The sequence below is a fragment of the Haematobia irritans genome, chromosome 1 (genome assembly GCF_050003625.1).
Source record: "Haematobia irritans isolate KBUSLIRL chromosome 1, ASM5000362v1, whole genome shotgun sequence".
NCBI lineage: Eukaryota > Metazoa > Arthropoda > Insecta > Diptera > Muscidae > Haematobia > Haematobia irritans.
In genome coordinates, this window is record NC_134397.1 from 173,422,549 (window position 1) to 173,441,182 (window position 18,634).

The 18,634-nt window shown below is 30.5% G+C and overlaps 1 protein-coding gene across 2 annotated transcripts in view; it reads left to right on the plus strand.

Annotated features, from left to right (window-relative positions):
• CenB1A (Centaurin beta 1A) overlaps window positions 1-18,634 on the plus strand; it is a 42,653-nt gene that overhangs the window by 10,810 nt on the left and 13,209 nt on the right. The window contains exons 2-8 of one of the 2 annotated variants that reach the window (XM_075292143.1): window positions 1,099-1,215; window positions 1,380-1,473; window positions 3,139-3,303; window positions 3,469-3,612; window positions 12,213-12,508; window positions 12,988-13,125; window positions 13,327-13,482. In XM_075292143.1, coding sequence (XP_075148258.1) covers window positions 1,099-1,215; window positions 1,380-1,473; window positions 3,139-3,303; window positions 3,469-3,612; window positions 12,213-12,508; window positions 12,988-13,125; window positions 13,327-13,482 — 1,110 coding nt within the window. The remainder of the gene's footprint in view (window positions 1-1,098; window positions 1,216-1,379; window positions 1,474-3,138; window positions 3,304-3,468; window positions 3,613-12,212; window positions 12,509-12,987; window positions 13,126-13,326; window positions 13,483-18,634) is intronic. The other variant, XM_075292145.1, reaches the window with a different exon arrangement.

An 18,634-nucleotide genomic window follows, 5' to 3' on the forward strand; every position in this document is an offset into this window, starting at 1 on the left:
AATATTCTATAGAACTCAAATTTTGACAAAATTTTTTATAGAAGTAAAATTCTGACAAAATTTGCTATAGAAATAAAATTTAGACAAAATTTTCATAGGAATAAAATTTTGACAAAATTTCCTATGGGAATAAAATTTTGACAAAAATTTCCTATAGGAATAAAATTTTGACAAATTTCTTTTATAAGAATACATTTTTGACAAAATTTTCTATGGGAATAAAATTTATGTTGAATACTTTTAAGATATCTTTGCATTGGCAACTGTTATCACATTTTAAGTAATTCGATTCTTGATGGTAGTCTATAGTAAAACATTGTACGCAATCAATTGTGGATGTTTTTACTTCTTTTCACATATTCTCAGTTGATTGCTCGAAAGTGAACTATGGTCTAAAAGACACTATAAAATGGATTAAATTTTAGCATAAAATAAATTTATTAATGACGCTGCCGATTTTATTTTATATTTTATTTTTATTATTTTCACTCTATTATGAAACGTATAAATGATTTGCCCCACAGCATCACCGCTCGTATAATTAATGAAGCAACAAGCAAATGAATATATAAAATATTTCCCTGAAAAAAACTTTGTGTATCTCCATCATTCAGCATTTGAGAAATATGCATGTTTTTAACTAATAGCAAAACAATTTTCGATCAATGTCGCTATCAAGACGTTGTGGCATAGATTAACATATACTTAAATCCACAATTATCTGTTGTCGTTCACAAAATAATAAAAAAAACAACATCGTGCACTATCTCAATCTATTAAGTATATACGATATGACACATAAGCACACACTTGAAGTGACAAAAAGGGAAAATACTAACCCAGAACTCTTCCAAATACCATATGGAAGTGAGTATTAAAAAGAAAACAATAATCTATAAAGCGAAGCGAATGGAATGGAATATTGTTTGTTTTTGTTATTAAAACGTTCGTTTTGGCAAAACCGAATAAAATATTTCAAGTAAGCAATTGTGCCCATCGTTTATTGTTATTTATTTATAAGCAATTCAATTGTTATAGATGGTTTATTTTTGTAGCACACATTTTTTTCATATTCTCTTTAATTATACTCTATTCTAGGCAATTTATCACAAAAGAGGAATCAGACATTGAACATTTGGAACAGAAATTGGAGAAAATCATTAAGCTTTGTAATATTGCTGTTGATTCCGGCAAAGAATATGTCAAAAATCAAAGGTAATACAAATAAATTATAAAATTTTTGTTATTTGATCACTATTTTTTTTTAAATTAAATTCTAATAAATTTTGATTATGTTATTTATAATAATTAAAAATAAAAACTTTTAAATTAAATATGTTGTTTTACAAAAATATATATTTTTTCTATTCTTATTTTAGTGCATTTGCTATGTCCCTTTGGGATTTGCAACAGCATTTTTCCGATAATAAAAGTGCCCATAATGCATTGGGCAAGCTGATCCATTGTTTTCAGGTATGTAGCATTTGATGCTTATGATAGTTAAATAGTGCAAAGTAAACACGCCAGAAAGTTTGAGTCTTGTATATCTTCCAAAAGTGTTGTTGATCGGAATTGGATCCTATATTATTTGTTGGAGTCGTACTACTCTCGTAAAGCCAAAAAATAAATTTGTCACCACTTAGCTGAAAATGTGTGCGAAGATCAATATTTAAAATGAAATACAGTAGCGTGCAAAACCGAGCACATGTTTTACACTTTTAAATTGATGTGCCTATAAAACTATTGCCAACCAAACTCAAATTTTCTTTTTGCACGAAATCCGATGAAAATTATTAAAGAATGGCTATATAAGCAATATTCCCTAGTCGGCAAAGTTCCCATATCTCAATCCCATCGAAAATTCGGGATTGATTTTGAAAAGACGGGTATGAAAATACCCACCAAAATCTTATTAGAAATATGCCCAAAAGTATTAAAAGTGCCCAAAGAAAAACATTGAGTTTTGTTGTGTGGTTATATTTTTATAGGTATTTCAATTCAAAAGTGCAGATCATTTGCTCGGTTTTGCACGCTACTTTATGTATTGTTCATTCAACATTCTCAGGTTGTATACATTTTTTTATTTATCATTTGACAAATTGCTAAACGAAAAAATATATATCGCCCAAATATTTCCAATTGCACATTTTGATTGAAAACGTATTTTTTTATTAAAACAATTAACCTTTTAATGAAATTAAAAAATAAATCAAATTAAAAAAAAAAAAATTGAATAAAATTTTAATTGGATTAAAAAATATGTTCACATAAAAACACATGTAATTGTCCGGAAATAATTAGCTTTTATATGCATATTAGAATCAATTTATTTAAACCTAAGAAAAATCATAAAAAATATAAAAAAAAAAAACAAAAATAAAAGTTGTATGAAATAATTAGTAATATATAGATAAATAATCACTTGAATCTAATTCAATTCAATTGTTTCGTAGTTGAATTAAAAATATTTTTCTGTGGTTAAATAAGAATAAAAATAGAAAACATGGGTTTATAAATATCGAGGAGAATGAAATACTTAACATAGCCAAATCAACGACCACTATGGACTTTTCTTGCTTATGCAGGACATGTGTGAAGGCGGAGAAAATCTTAAAATTTTCCCACGAGACAATCAGACTAAAAATACCTTGTACTATAATTGAAGAAATTTTAACTAATAAAAAAATACCACAGTTGTGAACTTATCTCTTATCACTGAGTGCCGATTCAATGTTAAGATCAATGTCAAGGGACCTCTTTTTATAGCTGAGTCCTAACGGCGTTTTACATTGCAGTGAAACCACTTAGAGAGGCTTTGTCATACTCTGAAATGTCACCAGCATTACTGAGGTGGGATAATCCACCACTGAAAAACTTTGGTGTTTGGTCGAAACTGGGTTTGAATCCACAACCCTGTGTATGCACGGCGGGCATGCTAACCATTGCACCACGGTGGCTCCCAAACCCAATTGTAAATACTCATTTCGGATCGACAAAATCCATCTTATTTCGATATTATTCCAGAGTCAATTTCATATGCTCTACTCAATACTTGCATCTGGTTCTAAAGTATACATCTCTTTCACAATATACGCTCATTCATTATTATTATTCTCTCCTTTTTTCTTGTACTTATAGGAAATGAATAAATTTCACACCATTTTATTGGATCAAGCTAGCCGTACTGTATTGAAAAATTTAGCCGTATTTGTTAAGGACGATATTAATCAAGTGAAAGACTATAAAGGACATTTTCTAAAAGTGTCTGAGGGTTATGACAACGCATTAATTAAAAATGCCCAAGTAAGTTGATTGTTTTTGCTATGCATATGCGTACATAAATATGTACGTGCCACACATGTTTACTACACGTACACTTTCCACATGGATGATTTGTTTATTGCGTCTTTTTATTGAGGTGGTGTATGCATACTTATAATCCTTTTGTTTTCATATTCTTCTTAACAGGCGAGTAAAAATCGTACACAAGAAGTACAGGAAGCAGCTAATATATTATCAGCATCAAAATCATGTTTTCATCACACGGCATTAGACTATGTCAACTACATCACCTTAGTTCAGTCTCGTAAAGTACCTTCCATTTTATCAACGGTAAGTTCATATTATTTAAAAAAAATATATAGTTTATGATTTTATAATTTTTCAATGGCTTTATACTAGAGGGGTGTGCACGTGACACGAAGTACGGGGTGAGTCACGCGTGACAATGGTGTGCCTAAAATAATCTACCGAAATTTGAATAAAATTATACCAAATTAAAAAAATGTAAATATCCCTTGAATTATAAATGTGTCAAATTTTAAAGAATTTAGCGTGCACAAACAAGGGAAGTTACTACTTCTACAAAAAGGGAGAACTTACACACAATGGACTTTGATAGCAATTTTAATTTTTTCAAAATTGTATTTCTATAGCAAAATTTTGTCGAAATTTTAATTCTATAGATAATTTTGTCGAAATTTTAGTTCTATAGAAAATTTTATCAAAATTTTATTTCTATAGAAATTTTGCCAAAATTTTTATTTCTATGGAAAATTTTGCCAAAATTATATTTCTATAAAAATTTTTGTCAAAATTTTATTTCTATAAAAAATTTTGTCAAAAATTTATTTCTATAAAAAATTTTGTCAAAATTTTATTTCTATAAAAATTTTTGTCATAATTTTATTTCTATAAAAAAATTTTGTCAAAATTTTATTTCTATAAAAAAATTTTGTCAAAATTTTATTTCTGTAGAAAATTTTGTCTTTTTTTTAGAAATTTTGGTTCTAAAGAAAGTTTTATCAAAATTTTATTTCTATAGAAAATTTTGTCAGAACTACTTTTCTATAGAAAATTTTATCAAATTTTTATTTCTATAGAAAATTTTGTAAAAATCTTATTTCTATAGAATATTTTGTCAAAACTTTATTTCTATAGAAAATTTTGTCAAAACTTTATTTCTATAGAATATTTTGTCAAAATTTTATTTCTATAGAAAATTTTGTCAAAACTACATTTCTATAAAAAATGTTGGCGAAATTCTATTTCTATAGAAAATTTTTCAACATTTTATTTCTATAGAAAATTTTATCAAAATTTTATTTCTATAGAAAATTTTGCCAAAATTTTATTTCTATAGAAAATTTTGCCAAAATTTTTATTTCTATGGAAAATTTTGCCAAAATTATATTTCTATAAAAATTTTTGTCAAAATTTTATTTCATTCTTTTTTGTTTTGTTATGGTTGGTTTTGGTCTTTAAGCATTGTTGTTGTTTTTTATTGCAGCTTAAAACCATACATTGACTAAACTGCAATTGTAGCTTAACTAACAAAGGAAAAGAATGTTTGTCAAATTTATTTGGGCAAAGCCCTATAGACTGCAAGATGGTTGGATGGACGCACGTTTCGGAATTGCCACATTCCTCATCAGCATCCTCTACTTGCAGCAAAACTATCAACCAATTATCAGAATAAATTCAGGCAGTTCATTAAACCCAACAATAAACCACACTTGAACCCTCCGAAAAAAGGCTTTTGTCAAATTTACATTTCTAAAAAAACAAATTTCTCGAAATCTTATTTCTATAGAAATTTTGTCAAAATTTTATTTCTATAAAAATGTTTGTCAAAACTTTATTTCTATAGTAAATTTTGTCAAAATTTTATTTCTATAGAAAATTTTGTCAAAATTTTATTTCTATAGAAAATTTTGTCAAAATTTTATTTCTATAGAAAATTTTGTCAAAATTTTATTTCTATAGAAAATTTTGTCAAAATTTTATTTCTATAGAAAATTTTGTCAAAATTTTATTTCCATAGAAAATTTTGTCTAAATTAAAGGGTGATACGGTCAAAATTTGGTCAAGGGAAAACGCGTGTAAATCGGCGAAATCGTTTATTTGAAAAATCAAATTAAATTTCTTTTTCAAGTTCAATTAGTATAAAATTCAGGAAAAAAATTCAGTTAGGCCTTCGCTTTTCCAAATCCGAATTGCCGGGCCTCACGCTTGACACCTGCCATCAGATTTTGTACAGCTACCTTATCCACCTTCTTCGCCGCAGAAAGCCAGTTTGCCTTGAACTGCTGCTCGTCCTTAGCAGTTTTTTTGGTCTTCTTTAGGTTCCGCTTGACAATAGCCAAGTATTTCTCAATTGGGCGGAGCTCTGGCGTGTTGGGAGGGTTCTTGTCCTTGGGAACCACCTGCACGTTGTTGGCGGCGTACCACTCCATGTCCTTTTTACCGTAATGGCAAGATGCCAAATCCGGCCAAAGCAGTACGGAACAACCGTGCTTCTTCAGGAAAGGCAGCAGACGTTTATTCAAACACTCTTTCACGTAATTTTCTTGGTTGACAGTCCCGGAAGCTATGAAAATGCTGCTTTTCAAGCCACAGGTACAGATGGCTTGCCAAACCAGATATTTCTTTGCGAACTTTGACAGTTTTATGTGCTTGAAAATATATGCTACCTTTCCCCTTCCTTTTGCCGTATAAAACTCCTGTCCCGGAAGCTGCTTGTAGTCGGCTTTGACGTAGGTTTCGTCGTCCATTACCACGCATTCAAACTTCGTCAGCATTGTCGTGTACAGCCTCCGGGATCGCGCTTTGGCCGTCGTATTTTGTTTATCATCGCGATTTGGAGTCACTACCTTCTTGTAAGTCGATAGTCCGGCTCGTTTTTTGGCTCGATGCACGGTTGTAGACGATACACCCAGCTTATTTGCGGCATCTCGGAGAGAGAGGTTAGGGTTTCGCTTGAAACTACCGGCAACTCTCTTTGTCGTCTCAGCGGCCTCCGGTTTTCGATTTCCCCCCGATCCAGACTTCCTGGCTGTCGACAAACGTTCCCCAAACACTTTAATTACGTTTGTAACGGTTGATTTGGCAACTTTTAGCGATTTTGCCAGCTTTGCGTGCGAGTAGCTCGGATTTTCGCGAGCTACTCGCATTTTATTTCTATAGAACATTTTATTTCTATAGAAATTTTATTCCTATAGTATTTTATTCCTATAGTATATTTTTTAAAAAATTTATTTCTATAGAAAATTTTTATCCAAATTTTATTTGAATTTTTGGTAGAATTTTAACAACTGTGGCAACCGTGTGTGAGAGTAATTGACCAGCAAAATGTGTTGTGAGTCAACAAATAATTTCTTCGTGTGTGTGCGTGAGTAATCAATTTCGGAAAAATACACTCACGTGAATAATCGCGCTCACGAACACAACTACGCTTACGAGTTGAATTCGATTACAAAATCAGTGACACCTTAATGTTGTGCACGTTTTCATTCGGGCCCCAGGTAAATTTGTCACAAAATTCTAGGAATATGACTATACCTAATAACGTCTGTCACATTCGTCGACTGTCTCGTCGACGAATGTTCTGTTATTCACACTTACGCACTCTCAAAAGTAAACTACAAACGTCAATAAAATGTTCTTGAATGAGGTGATTTCTCGATTGAATAAGTCACGAGATTTTTGGTAAGTCACGACATTTGTGATCGTGAGTGTAAGCCTTTAAAAGTTTTTTTTTTTTTTCGCACGTGAGAATATGTGGTCCTACCAAAAATATCGTGCGTGAGTAAAATTATTCCGTGTGTGAACCTGAGTGATATACGAGTATTAATCACGTGCACACGTCTACTATACGCAGGTCAGGAGAAGTGTGTAATGTGGGTTTTTACAACAATTATTACTGTTACTACTGTTTATTGATGAAAAGAAGTGCCTTCAAGTACGTAAATTATTGTTTCCAATGCCGCCCGGAATCGAACACTGCACCTTCTTCATACAAAACTAATGCACTTCCGTTGTGCTTAATTGTTGTTTCTAGGTCGGAAAAACCAACTATAAGTGTGTGTTGAATAATGTGGGGAATAAATTTTTAATAAATTTAATCGTTTTCTTTTCCCCCTATCTATAACAATGATTTGAATGAAAAGAAAATTACTGGTTTTTAGTACCTGACTCATCACTTTCACATACAATCGTACATATATACATTGTTTATAAAGCTGAACAATTCTTTCACAATATTAGCATATAAACTGATTAAAAATTTATGTAACTTCCAGCGGAGGAGACTTGTGCCAGTCATATTACCAATGCCTATATTTTGCTTACAGTTCATATTCTTATTGATATTGATTGCCATACAAAAAAAACAAATACCAGGACAATATAGTGCTATAATTGGAAGTTACCGTAGTTTATTGCAATGTTTACAAAATAAAATATGCAAAGGCATGTAGATATAAGGCTTTAGGCTATTATTTTTTGAACTCATTTTGTTTAAACGATTAGTTATGAAAAATTACGTGGTATACAAAAAAGGTATTTTTAGCACTATTTAACTTTTTTTATCCATGCAGGGTAGCTGACACGAAGTGTTACTAAGTTCACACTGGTATATACACAGTCTTACACAGTCTTACACAAGTTTACATACGATTTAAGAATTTGTGTTTTCTTTGAATAATAAAATATGCATATATATGTTTTAGTTTTAGTCAATTATTTTGAAAAGCAAAGTATTTGTTAATTTTCTAGAAGATTTTTTTAGTCTGGTTTATAAACAACAACAAGAAACATGGTCACAGAAAAAAAATTTCACCAAAATATTACCAATTAAAAAGTTGATTGAAGTTGAAATTTTTCCAATTAATAAATTAATTGATACTATTAACTCAAGATAGAAGCATTGAATTAATTAAGTCAAAAAATAATAAAAATAAAAAATAATTAATTGATACAATTTTTAACCAAACTCAGAAGACTAAGTCACTTAAAAAAACATCGACGGCGGAAGTATGTAGGCAGTTGTATGTTAGAGTCGATGGCGAAATAATTCCGACAGTAAACTACCCCAAGATACTCGGGGAACATTCGACAGCCTGTTTAAGTCGTCTGCCCTTGCCACTGCAGTTTGTAACAAGCTCCGCGGTAGAAACAAGGTCCTCAAGTCGCTTGCCGGCAGCACTTGGGGTGCGGACAAAGAAATCTTGTTGACTACTTATAAGGCAATTGGCCGGTCAGTGGTAAACTATGCAGCGCCAGTGTGGACACCTCAAACAAGCGATACGCAGTGGAATAACATTCAAACTTACCAGAACGCTGCCCTTACAACTGCCATAGGATGTCTCCGCAGTACACCCTTGGATCACCTTTATGCGGAGACCAAGATCATCCCGGTGCGTCGACACAATTACATGTTTGCAAAGCAGTACCTCTTGGGTTGCTATCGAAGTTGTCATCCAAATCACCATCTTGTGGATAGGCAACCTCCTGCCAGGAATGTAAGGATTGATCTTCACCTTCTAGAGCGCGAGCTCCAGCATTACAAAAGTGAGCCTCTAGATCAGGCAGCATATCAGACAGGTCTGAACAGGATTCATGAGGATACTGTAGCTGAAGCGGTGAGAAGCTACAAGGTTAATCCTGTTCTCGGAGTCCGACCACCGCCCATAGCACCGGAAGAAAGAGACCTCCGACGGCAGACAAGGGTGGTTTTAGCACAATTAAGATCAGGCAAGTGCAGCCGCCTCAATTCCTACTTATCAGTGATTTATAGCAGCGTAGCTGACGTATGTCCCATCAGACACTCGTCACCTTTTCGCTTGCCCAGCTAAACCTACCCGACTCACCACCAGATCACTCTGGACACACCCCATCCTTGTCGCAGAGTTCCTTGATCTGGCTACCAGCTGAACTGCACAAGCATAGAACAAAATGGATGAAACTACATTAAAAACTGTTACAACAACAACAACCAGCAGTTGGCATCAGGGATGGAAAATACAATTTTTATGAAAGTACAAAAGAGAGAAAGTACTCTACCCTTGTCGCAGAGTTCCTAGATGTGGGCACGAGTTGAAGTACCAAAGCATAGAACAAAATGGATAAAATTGCATTAAAAACTGTTACAACAACAACAACAACTTAAAAAAGTGATGGAAATTGTTTTAAATAATTTTTTAAATAAAAAATTATTTAAAACAATTTTTTAATCAAACTACCAACACAAAGTCAGATAACACAGTTAAATAGTCACGTTTTTAATTCAAGAAATTAATTGAGTTTTGCAATCAACATCAATTGATTTTTTAATTGAATCAATTGAAATTTTCAAATCAAATCAATTAATTTTTAATCAAATATTTGTTTATGCCCAATTAAAACTGTGATTGATACCATCATTTTCGTGATTGAAGACATTTCAAATAAAAAATTAATTGGATCAATTAATTTCGTGGTTGAATCAGATCTGTTTTTGCGTGTTTAGTTAAACTGTAAAAAACTTATGGGTATGTAAACTTGTGTAAAACTGTCTATATGTCAAACTAAAAATAAGAGTTACATGTTAATTTTTTTTAATATTTTATTTAATAATAAGGAAGCATAATTGACTTTCAATTAATTTTTTAATTTATACCATCATTTCTGTGAACATTTCAATTAAAAAATCAATTGGATCAATCAATTTCGTGATTGAATGGGAAAAAATGTTGTGTGCAAAAGTAGGCTTTGCAACTTTCTTAACAATAGGAGGTTCTTAGACTTTATTAAAATTTTAAAAGGACAACTTTAAATTTTTCGACTTCTTAAAAAATTAAAAAAAAAATTTAAGTTTTTTGAACTTTAAAAAATAGATTTTTTTGATCAAAACTGTTGTAGTCGAGTCGATTTTCCAGTTTTGTATCCCTATCGGTGTTGCCAGTTTGGCATTTTTCCAGCTAGATCTGTTTTTTTTTAACTTTTAGTGGGTAAAATTCATTTCATGACCCTTTTACCAGTTTTAGCTCTTTTTTCTATTGAAACTTGGACAATACTGCGTGTTTATCTAACCCTTACTGGTCCCTTGCCTCCGACATTTTACATTGCGGTGGAACTGCTTAGAGAAGCTTTGAAATACACAGAACTACGAGGGCTCTTCGGAAAATTTTTAGCCTAGCACAAAAAGCGCGGTATTAACATAATAAAGTTAAGTGTTTTGGAAACTTCTATCTCTGTTATGAACACATGTTAAATTTTGTTTCGATCTCGCAACTCCTTCATATAGAAACAGGTGTTCAAAAGGACGCATCCGCAAATTTTTACAATGGAAAAATTGGAAATGCGTGCTGTCATTAAATATTTACATAAAAAAGGTTTATCGGGACAAGAAATTCATAATGATATGGTGAATGTGTTAGGTGAAAGTGCTCCTTCATATGCAACAGTAAAAACTTGGGTTGCTGAATTTAATCGTGGTCGTACAAGCATTGAAGATGAACCACGTAGTGGACGTCCAAAAACAGCAACAACAACAGAAATTGTAACCGAAGTGCATGATATGGTATTAAATGATCGACGAATAAAAGTGCGTGAAATTGCTAATATCATGGACATCTCAAATGATCGAGTCCATTTAATTTTGCATGAAGAACTATCGATGAAAAAGCTTTCTGCAAGATGGGTGCCGCATTTGTTAACAGTCGATCAAAAACGCATAAGAATGAACATTTCTCAAGGTTGTTTGGATCGTTTTAAATAAAAAATAAAATAAATAAAATGAATTTTAAGCGTCGTTTCATAACTGTTGATGAGACATGGATCCACCACTATACTCCAGAGACAAAAGAACAATCCAAACAATGGACTGAAGCTGGAGGAAATGCCCCAAAGAAGGCAAAAACAATTCAATCGGCTGGTAAGGTTATGGCAACGGTTTTTTGGGACTTCTAAGGTATTTTATTGATTGACTACCTGCAAAAGGGTAAAACAATAAATTCAGAGTTCTATTGCAACCTTTTGGATCAATTAAATGTACAAATTCGAGAAAAACGTCCTGGCTTACAACACAAAAAAATAATTTTTTATCAAGACAACGAACCAGCGCACAAGAGTGTTTTAACAATGGCTAAAATCAACGAATTAAAGTACGAGTTGCTTGACCACCCACCTTATTCGCCTGATTTAGCTACCAGTGACTTTTATTTGTTACCAAATCTAAAAAAAATCCTTGCTGGCAAGCGTTTTACCTCAAATGAAGATGCAATTACAGTTGTAAACCACTATTTTGAACACCTTGGGTAAAACTATTTTAATCAAGGGATGGAATTGCTAGAAAAGCGTTGAAAGTTTCAGGAGATTATATTGAAAAATAAAAATATTTTTGAAAAACTAACTATTCTCTTTCATTGATAGGTTAAGAAGTTTCCAAACCGCTCTCGTATCAGCCCCCAAAATGATCGTGGTTGCTTAAACAAGAGGATGTACAAGGATAGGCACTAAAAGTTAATACTCCTTTAGTATAATCGAAATTCTGCTAGTTCTTCTGATACGATTTGATTTTATTTTATGATTTTTTCAAAATCGAAAGTTAATTTATACAAAATTTTAAAAAGTCGAAAAGTCGTATTTTTAGATTCGGAAGTTAACTTTAGCAAAATTAAAAAAAAGAACGTCAATATGTTTTGGATTCTACTTTCCCAAAAAGAGTAGGTTTTTTGACACCCATTACAATTCCGAGTTGCTTCACTCAAAATGCATCTTATTTCGAGAGACTTTTCCAAATACCAGTTCTATTAGGTTTTATAAAACATATAATACTTTTTCTATACAAAAAGTTATATTTTATTTATTTATCGATATAAACTTGTAATTACTTCTATACGTGCAACTTTATTCTTCGACTATTCTAATTCTTTGTTATACTTTCATTTCAGCTACTTGATTATTATCAAGCTTGTGTCACATACTATCATCAAGGTTTCGATTTATGCAACGATTTTGATATATTTTTCAAAAGTATCACAGATGATTTGAATGCACTACGTGGTGAATACCAAAAATTAGAGAAAGTAATGCAAAATCGTCACTTAAGTGTGAATAGTTTTAGCGATACGAATACAAATAGTACTTCCAATAAAATTGAAGGCTACCTCTTCAAAAAGAAGTCCAAAGGATTTAAAACATGGTGTCGCCGATGGTTCTATCTGAGTGATAATCAATTGGTTTACAGGTGCGTTGCTGAAGAAAAACAAAAAATAAAATAAATAAAAGAAGAAGAAAACAAAAACTTAACAATATTCAAGTGTAGAGTAATATCCAAATACTGGGATATGTAGCATGTCCGATAATATCTACAGCTACACGTAGGCCAAACTTTGTTGAAATAATATTTTCTTAATTTGTTATTTTTGATTTGATAATTATTTAATGTTAATTTTTCTCTTTCTTTCGTACATGTATTGATTGTCTTTCTGTCATAATTGTTTAACAAAAACCAAAATTGGCAAACTTTTACTTTTTATTATTTGCTTGATTTCTTGTTTACTTGTCTTTTGTTTTCCCTTCATAAAACAAACCGTCTTTTAATCCTCTTAAAATTATTTTATTTTTGCTAAAATCTATTTATACTTTTTATGTTTTTTGTGTTGTTGTGTTGTGTTGAATTGAATTGAAATTGTCTTGTGTTGTTGTTGTTGTGTAACGCTGAAGTGATTTGGATTCGAATTGCAGAAAACGTAGCAACGAGGATTCATTTTCTGTGATGGAAGAAGACTTACGCATCTGCACTGTACGCCCCGTCAACGATGGCGATCGTCGTTTTTGCTTCGAAGTCATATCACCGACAAAGTAAGTGTGCTTTTCCAACCCAAACAAAAAAAAACCAAAAAACTAACAATTCCTTTTGCTGCTAATGCATGAAGAAGAAATTGCTTTTGTTTCGAGATTTAATATTGGTAACCACCTCATTAACTAACTAATTTTCGTATAATGTATGTTTTGCCTGCGTCTTGTTTTCTTCCTTCTTGTTTCGATCTTCATTATCGTTAGGTCTCACATATTACAAGCTGACTCAGCTGATATGTTGACAATGTGGATTTCAGCATTGCAAAAAAGTATTGGAGCCGCCATCCAGCATGATTCACAACATTCCAGACCTCAGTCATCAATGAATACCAATCCATTGAAAAATGCAAAGAGGAAAATGTAAGTAGTTGATAAAAAGTAGATTGATCAAAACTTACAATATTATCACAATTATGATATACTTTTTTTTTAATATTCTGGCTTACAAATTCGCGAAAGTTTGATACAGATTCATTCTCTAAACACATTCGCACTTGATACTATTTATATACTATAGTGGTGACCTTTTCTCATATCTGGCTGGCTGAATCTATCTATAGCATTTTGAAATCATATGAAACTTTACATTTCAAATAATTTTTTTTTTTTTTTTTCAAATATATCCTCTTTCAAATCAAAAGAAACCTTTTTCAAATCAATTGAAACGTTTTCCAATTATAATGAAACATTTCAATTCAAATGAACCCGTGTATAATATTAGTAATGCGTGATTTTTCCGAATTTGGAAAAGAAATATCGATTTCCGACCACGGTTGTCACTCGGGCCAAAAATAAACTACCAAAATTTTAAGAAAATATTACCAAAAATGTACGAAATTTAAACATCTTAATTTGAAGCTTTGCATCAAATTTTTGTAGAAAATGTTTTTCCATAGAAAATTTGTCAACATTTTATTTCTATAGAAAATTTTGCCAAAATTGTATTTCCATAGCATTTTTTTCCATAGAAAATTTTGTCAACATTTTAATTGTATGGAAAATTTTGTCAAAATTTTAATTCTATAGAAAATTTTGTCAAATTTTTAATTCTATAGGAAATTTTGGCACAATTTTAATTCTATAGAAAATTTTGACAAAATTTTAATTCAATAGAAAATTTTTGCAAAATTTTAACAAAATTTTATTTCTATAGAAAATGTTGACAAAATTTTATTTCTATAAAAAATGTTGAAAAATTTTTAATTCTATAAAAATTTTAACAAAATTTTATTTCTTATATTATGGATGTTTTTATTATATTCGACCTGTATATAGATTTTCCAATTGATAATTGTTGATAAAAACGAGCTCGAGGTCTGGATGATTAATTTTAATTTTGTTCTTTTCGTGAGTGTTTTTTAATGTAACATGTAATTTGTATTGTGTATATATTTTCTTTTCTATTTGTATACGCAGAAAAATTTTCCCGATGAAGCCTTTCAATGAAAAGACGAAATATTGAATAAATTAAAATTAATCATCCAGATCTCGAGCTCGTTTTTATCAACAATTATCAATTGAAAATGTTGACTAAATTTTAATTCTATAGAAAATTTTAGCAAATTTTTATATCTATAGAGAATTTTAACAAAATTTTATTTCTATAGAAAATGTTGCCAAAATTTTAACTCCATAGAAAATTTTAATTCTATAGAAAATTTTTGCAAAATTTTATTTCTATAGAAAATTTTTGCAAAATTTTTATTCTATAAAAAATTTTGTCAAAAATTTTATTCTATAGAAAATTTTGTCAAAATTTTAACTATAGAAAATTTAGACCAAATATTAATTCTTTAAATTTAAAAATCATAATTTGAAGCTTTGCACCAAATTTTTGTAGAAAATGTTTTTCCATAGAAATTTTGTCAAAATTTTAATTCTATAGAAAATTTTGTCAAAATTTTAGTTTTATAGAAAATTTTGACAAAATTGTAGTTCTATAGAAAATGTTGACAAAATTTTAATTCTATAGAACATTTTGACAAATTTTTAATTCTATAGAAAATTTTAACAAAATTCTATTTCTGAAGAAAATGTTGCCAAAATTTTAATTGCATAGAAAATTTTAATTCTATAGAAAAATTTTGCAAAAATTTTTTTTTTAGAAAATTTTTGAAAAATTTTATTTTTATAGAAAATTTTTGCAAAATTTATATTCTATAAAAAATTTTATAAAAATTTTTATTCTATAGAAAATTTTGTCAAAATTTTAATTCTATAGAAAATTTGGACCAAATTTTAATTCTATAGAAAATTTTGACAACATTTTAATTCTATGGAAAATTTTGTCAAAATTTTAATTCTATAGAAAATTTTGTCAAAATTGTAGTTCCATAGAGATTTTTTTCTATAAAAATTTTAGAAAATTTTGTCAAAATTTTAATTCTATAGAAAATTTTGACCAAATTTGAATTGTATAGAAAATGTTGCCAACATTTTAATTCCATAGAAAATTTTGATAAAATTTTAATTCTATAGAAAATTTTTGCAAAATTTTAATTCTATAAAAAATTTTGTCAAAATTTTATTTCTATAGAAAATTTTGTGAAAATGTTATTTCTATAGAAAATTTTGTCAAACTTTTAATTCTATAGAAAATTTTGACAGTATTTTAATTCTAAGAAAATTTTGTCAAAAATTTTTTCTATAGAAAATTTTGTCAAAATTTTATTTCTATAGAAAATGTTGACAAAATTTTAATTCTATAGAAAATTTTGACAAATTTTTAATTCTATAGAAAATTTTAACAAAATTTTAATTCAAAAGAAATTTTTTGCAAAATTTTATTTCTATAGAAAATTTTGTAAAAATTTTATTTCTATAGAAAAGTTTTTCAAAATTTTATTTCTATAGAAAATTTTGTCAAAATGTTATTTCTATATTTCTATAAAAAATTTTTGACTAAATTTTAATTCTATAGAAAATTTTGACGATATTTTAATTCTACAGAAAATTTTCTCAAAATTTTATTTCTTTTTTAACAGTTTTTTTTTTTCAAAATTGTTTCTATTGGAAATTTGATTTTTATTTTTATAAAAAAGTGAAGTACCTCTTAATTGGAGTGGAATATTTTGTAAAACCTACCAAAACATTAAGAATTCTACCAATCTTCCAAACAGTAAAAAATCTACCTTTTTTGGTAGAATTGTACCATCTGTGGCAAACGGGTTTCCGACTATTTGATGTACATATATTCCTGATCAGATAATCTAAGACTATATATAACTATATCCATCCGTCTGTCTGTTGTAATTGCGTGCTGAAATTTTGCACAACAAGCATGTCATGTTCGAAGATGAACTATACCGGTCCAGGTTTTGATATAGCCTCCCTACAAACCGAGCGTCTAGACACCGCAATTCTTATCCAATTTGCCTGAAATTGGAAATCTAAACGAGTTTGACGGAGATGGTGTGTATCGGTCTATGTTTTGGTATAGCCCCCATATAGATCGATCTCCCTATTTGGTTGAAATTGGAAATCTAGAGGTATTTGGGTCCGACACATAAGGTATACCGGTATGAAATGCGCGTTTTTTAATGGGAAAGTAAAAATATTCAAAGTATTGGCTATAGTTTTCTACACATTTTGGCCACCTTGCTGGCAATTTGTGAATATCACGCCAATAAAATTGTTCGTCTTTTAAAGCAAACCAATCAGACACCCAATTTTCGACCTCCCCGATGGAATCAGAGTGCTGCTCAACCAATGCGTTTCCCATCGGCGTGTCTCTCAAATGTAATATCATAACATTTGTGTTTTTCATAAATTTCTGAATAAAAACCCACAAAAGCAATTACGATTGTAGAAAATTAAAATAAAACGTATGTGTATTTTAAAGCGAATATTCATTATGGTTTTATGTGAATATTGCCGTCTTAAATTTATTCCTGGGCAGAGCTGCTTTGGAAAAAATTGACTAATAAAACAATTTTTTTCTCAAAGCTCTCTACACCTTGACATTTGTTTTCTCTTTATAAGAGCACAATGCTTAATCTTATTATACTCAATTATCTTTGGTGAGACATAGAACATATCAAGTTTTTCAGAGTTGCCATATCGATTTTTCCCATTCTGCCGTAATTGCAGACTTCAGTTTTTTTAGGGTGTTGTATATTGCTTGGACTTCCCAAATACCTTAGCGGATAATATGCCCCAGATATCTTCTATACGATTTAGATCGGGACTTAGCGCTGGCCAGTCTAATAAAGGCATATCAGGAGACTTAAGAGTTTTTTGTGAGGCATGCAACATGGATGGGAGCATTATCTTGTTGAAAAGTCCAAACTTCACCATATAACTCATCTGCAAAATCTATTAAATTGTTCTCCAATAAATCGACATATATTTCTGCGTTCATTTTAGTGGGGACAAAACATATTTTAGATTTTCCTCGTGCCCCTAAAGCTGCCCATACCATAAGAGATCCACCCCCGTGGAAGCGTTTATAGCAAGTTTGACGAGGGTACCGAGAATGTCGCCAATATTTGTGATGGCCATCAGGACAATCCAAATTAAATTTCTTTTCGTCGCTAAATATAACCGTTTCGAACTCTTCGCCCAAAACTTGTATCTTTCAAGAAAAGAAATACGAGCATTTTTATGGTGTTACGTTAACCGCGTTTTAATAATTTTATTTTCGTACTTTAGTACTATATCGTGAAATGCTGAATTCGTTGCCTAGTCACATTCAGACGCAATTCTACTTTTATTTCTCTTGCAGCTCATATTTTCATTGGCAGCAAGTTGGCGAATATGTCGCTTTGTCCTGTGGTCAACGGTTGGAATACGCCCATTATGTTGCTAATCGTATTGCGGTGTCGATTTGTCGCCGATGCAATTTCTCCAATTTTTTGCCAGCTAGGTCCAATCCGATAATTTTTCCGCGTTCTTCCTTTGAAAGTTCACTTCCTGGAGGAATTTTTCACTATAGATTAAAAATTTGCACTAAATTTCTTCTGAATACATAAAAAGAAAATAAATGTAACTCACCTACAATCTATATTTATTATTCACAACGAAACTGTAATGATCCTGTGCACTCTTCAGCGAAAAAAAAATGCAAATGATGTACAATGTACATATAACTATTATCTATTGAACTTCGAACTTTCATTACAAATTTCATATAACGGTACATCGAATTGGTGTTTAGCGACAAAATCGTTAGTGATAATCATAGCATAGAGTCACCTAAACATCGCACCCTCAAAAAAAATCGCTTCTTTAACATATGTTCCATATTTTGCAGGAAGCACATATATTATTGGATACTGCCGAAACATTAATATGTTTGTTTTATGTGAACATATTATATGTTTGGAAGCATTTTGAGCCCAAAAATGTTATATGCTTGGAAGAATTTTTCCCAAAGACGATTGTGCTCATTGCCTAACATACTCGTAATTTTCACATCCACGAAATATTTTAGTCCTTGGCACCTTTTTCTGTAATACAAATAATGTTGAAGAAATTATTCACTTTTATACATTTTTTTAAATTTTACCTTTCG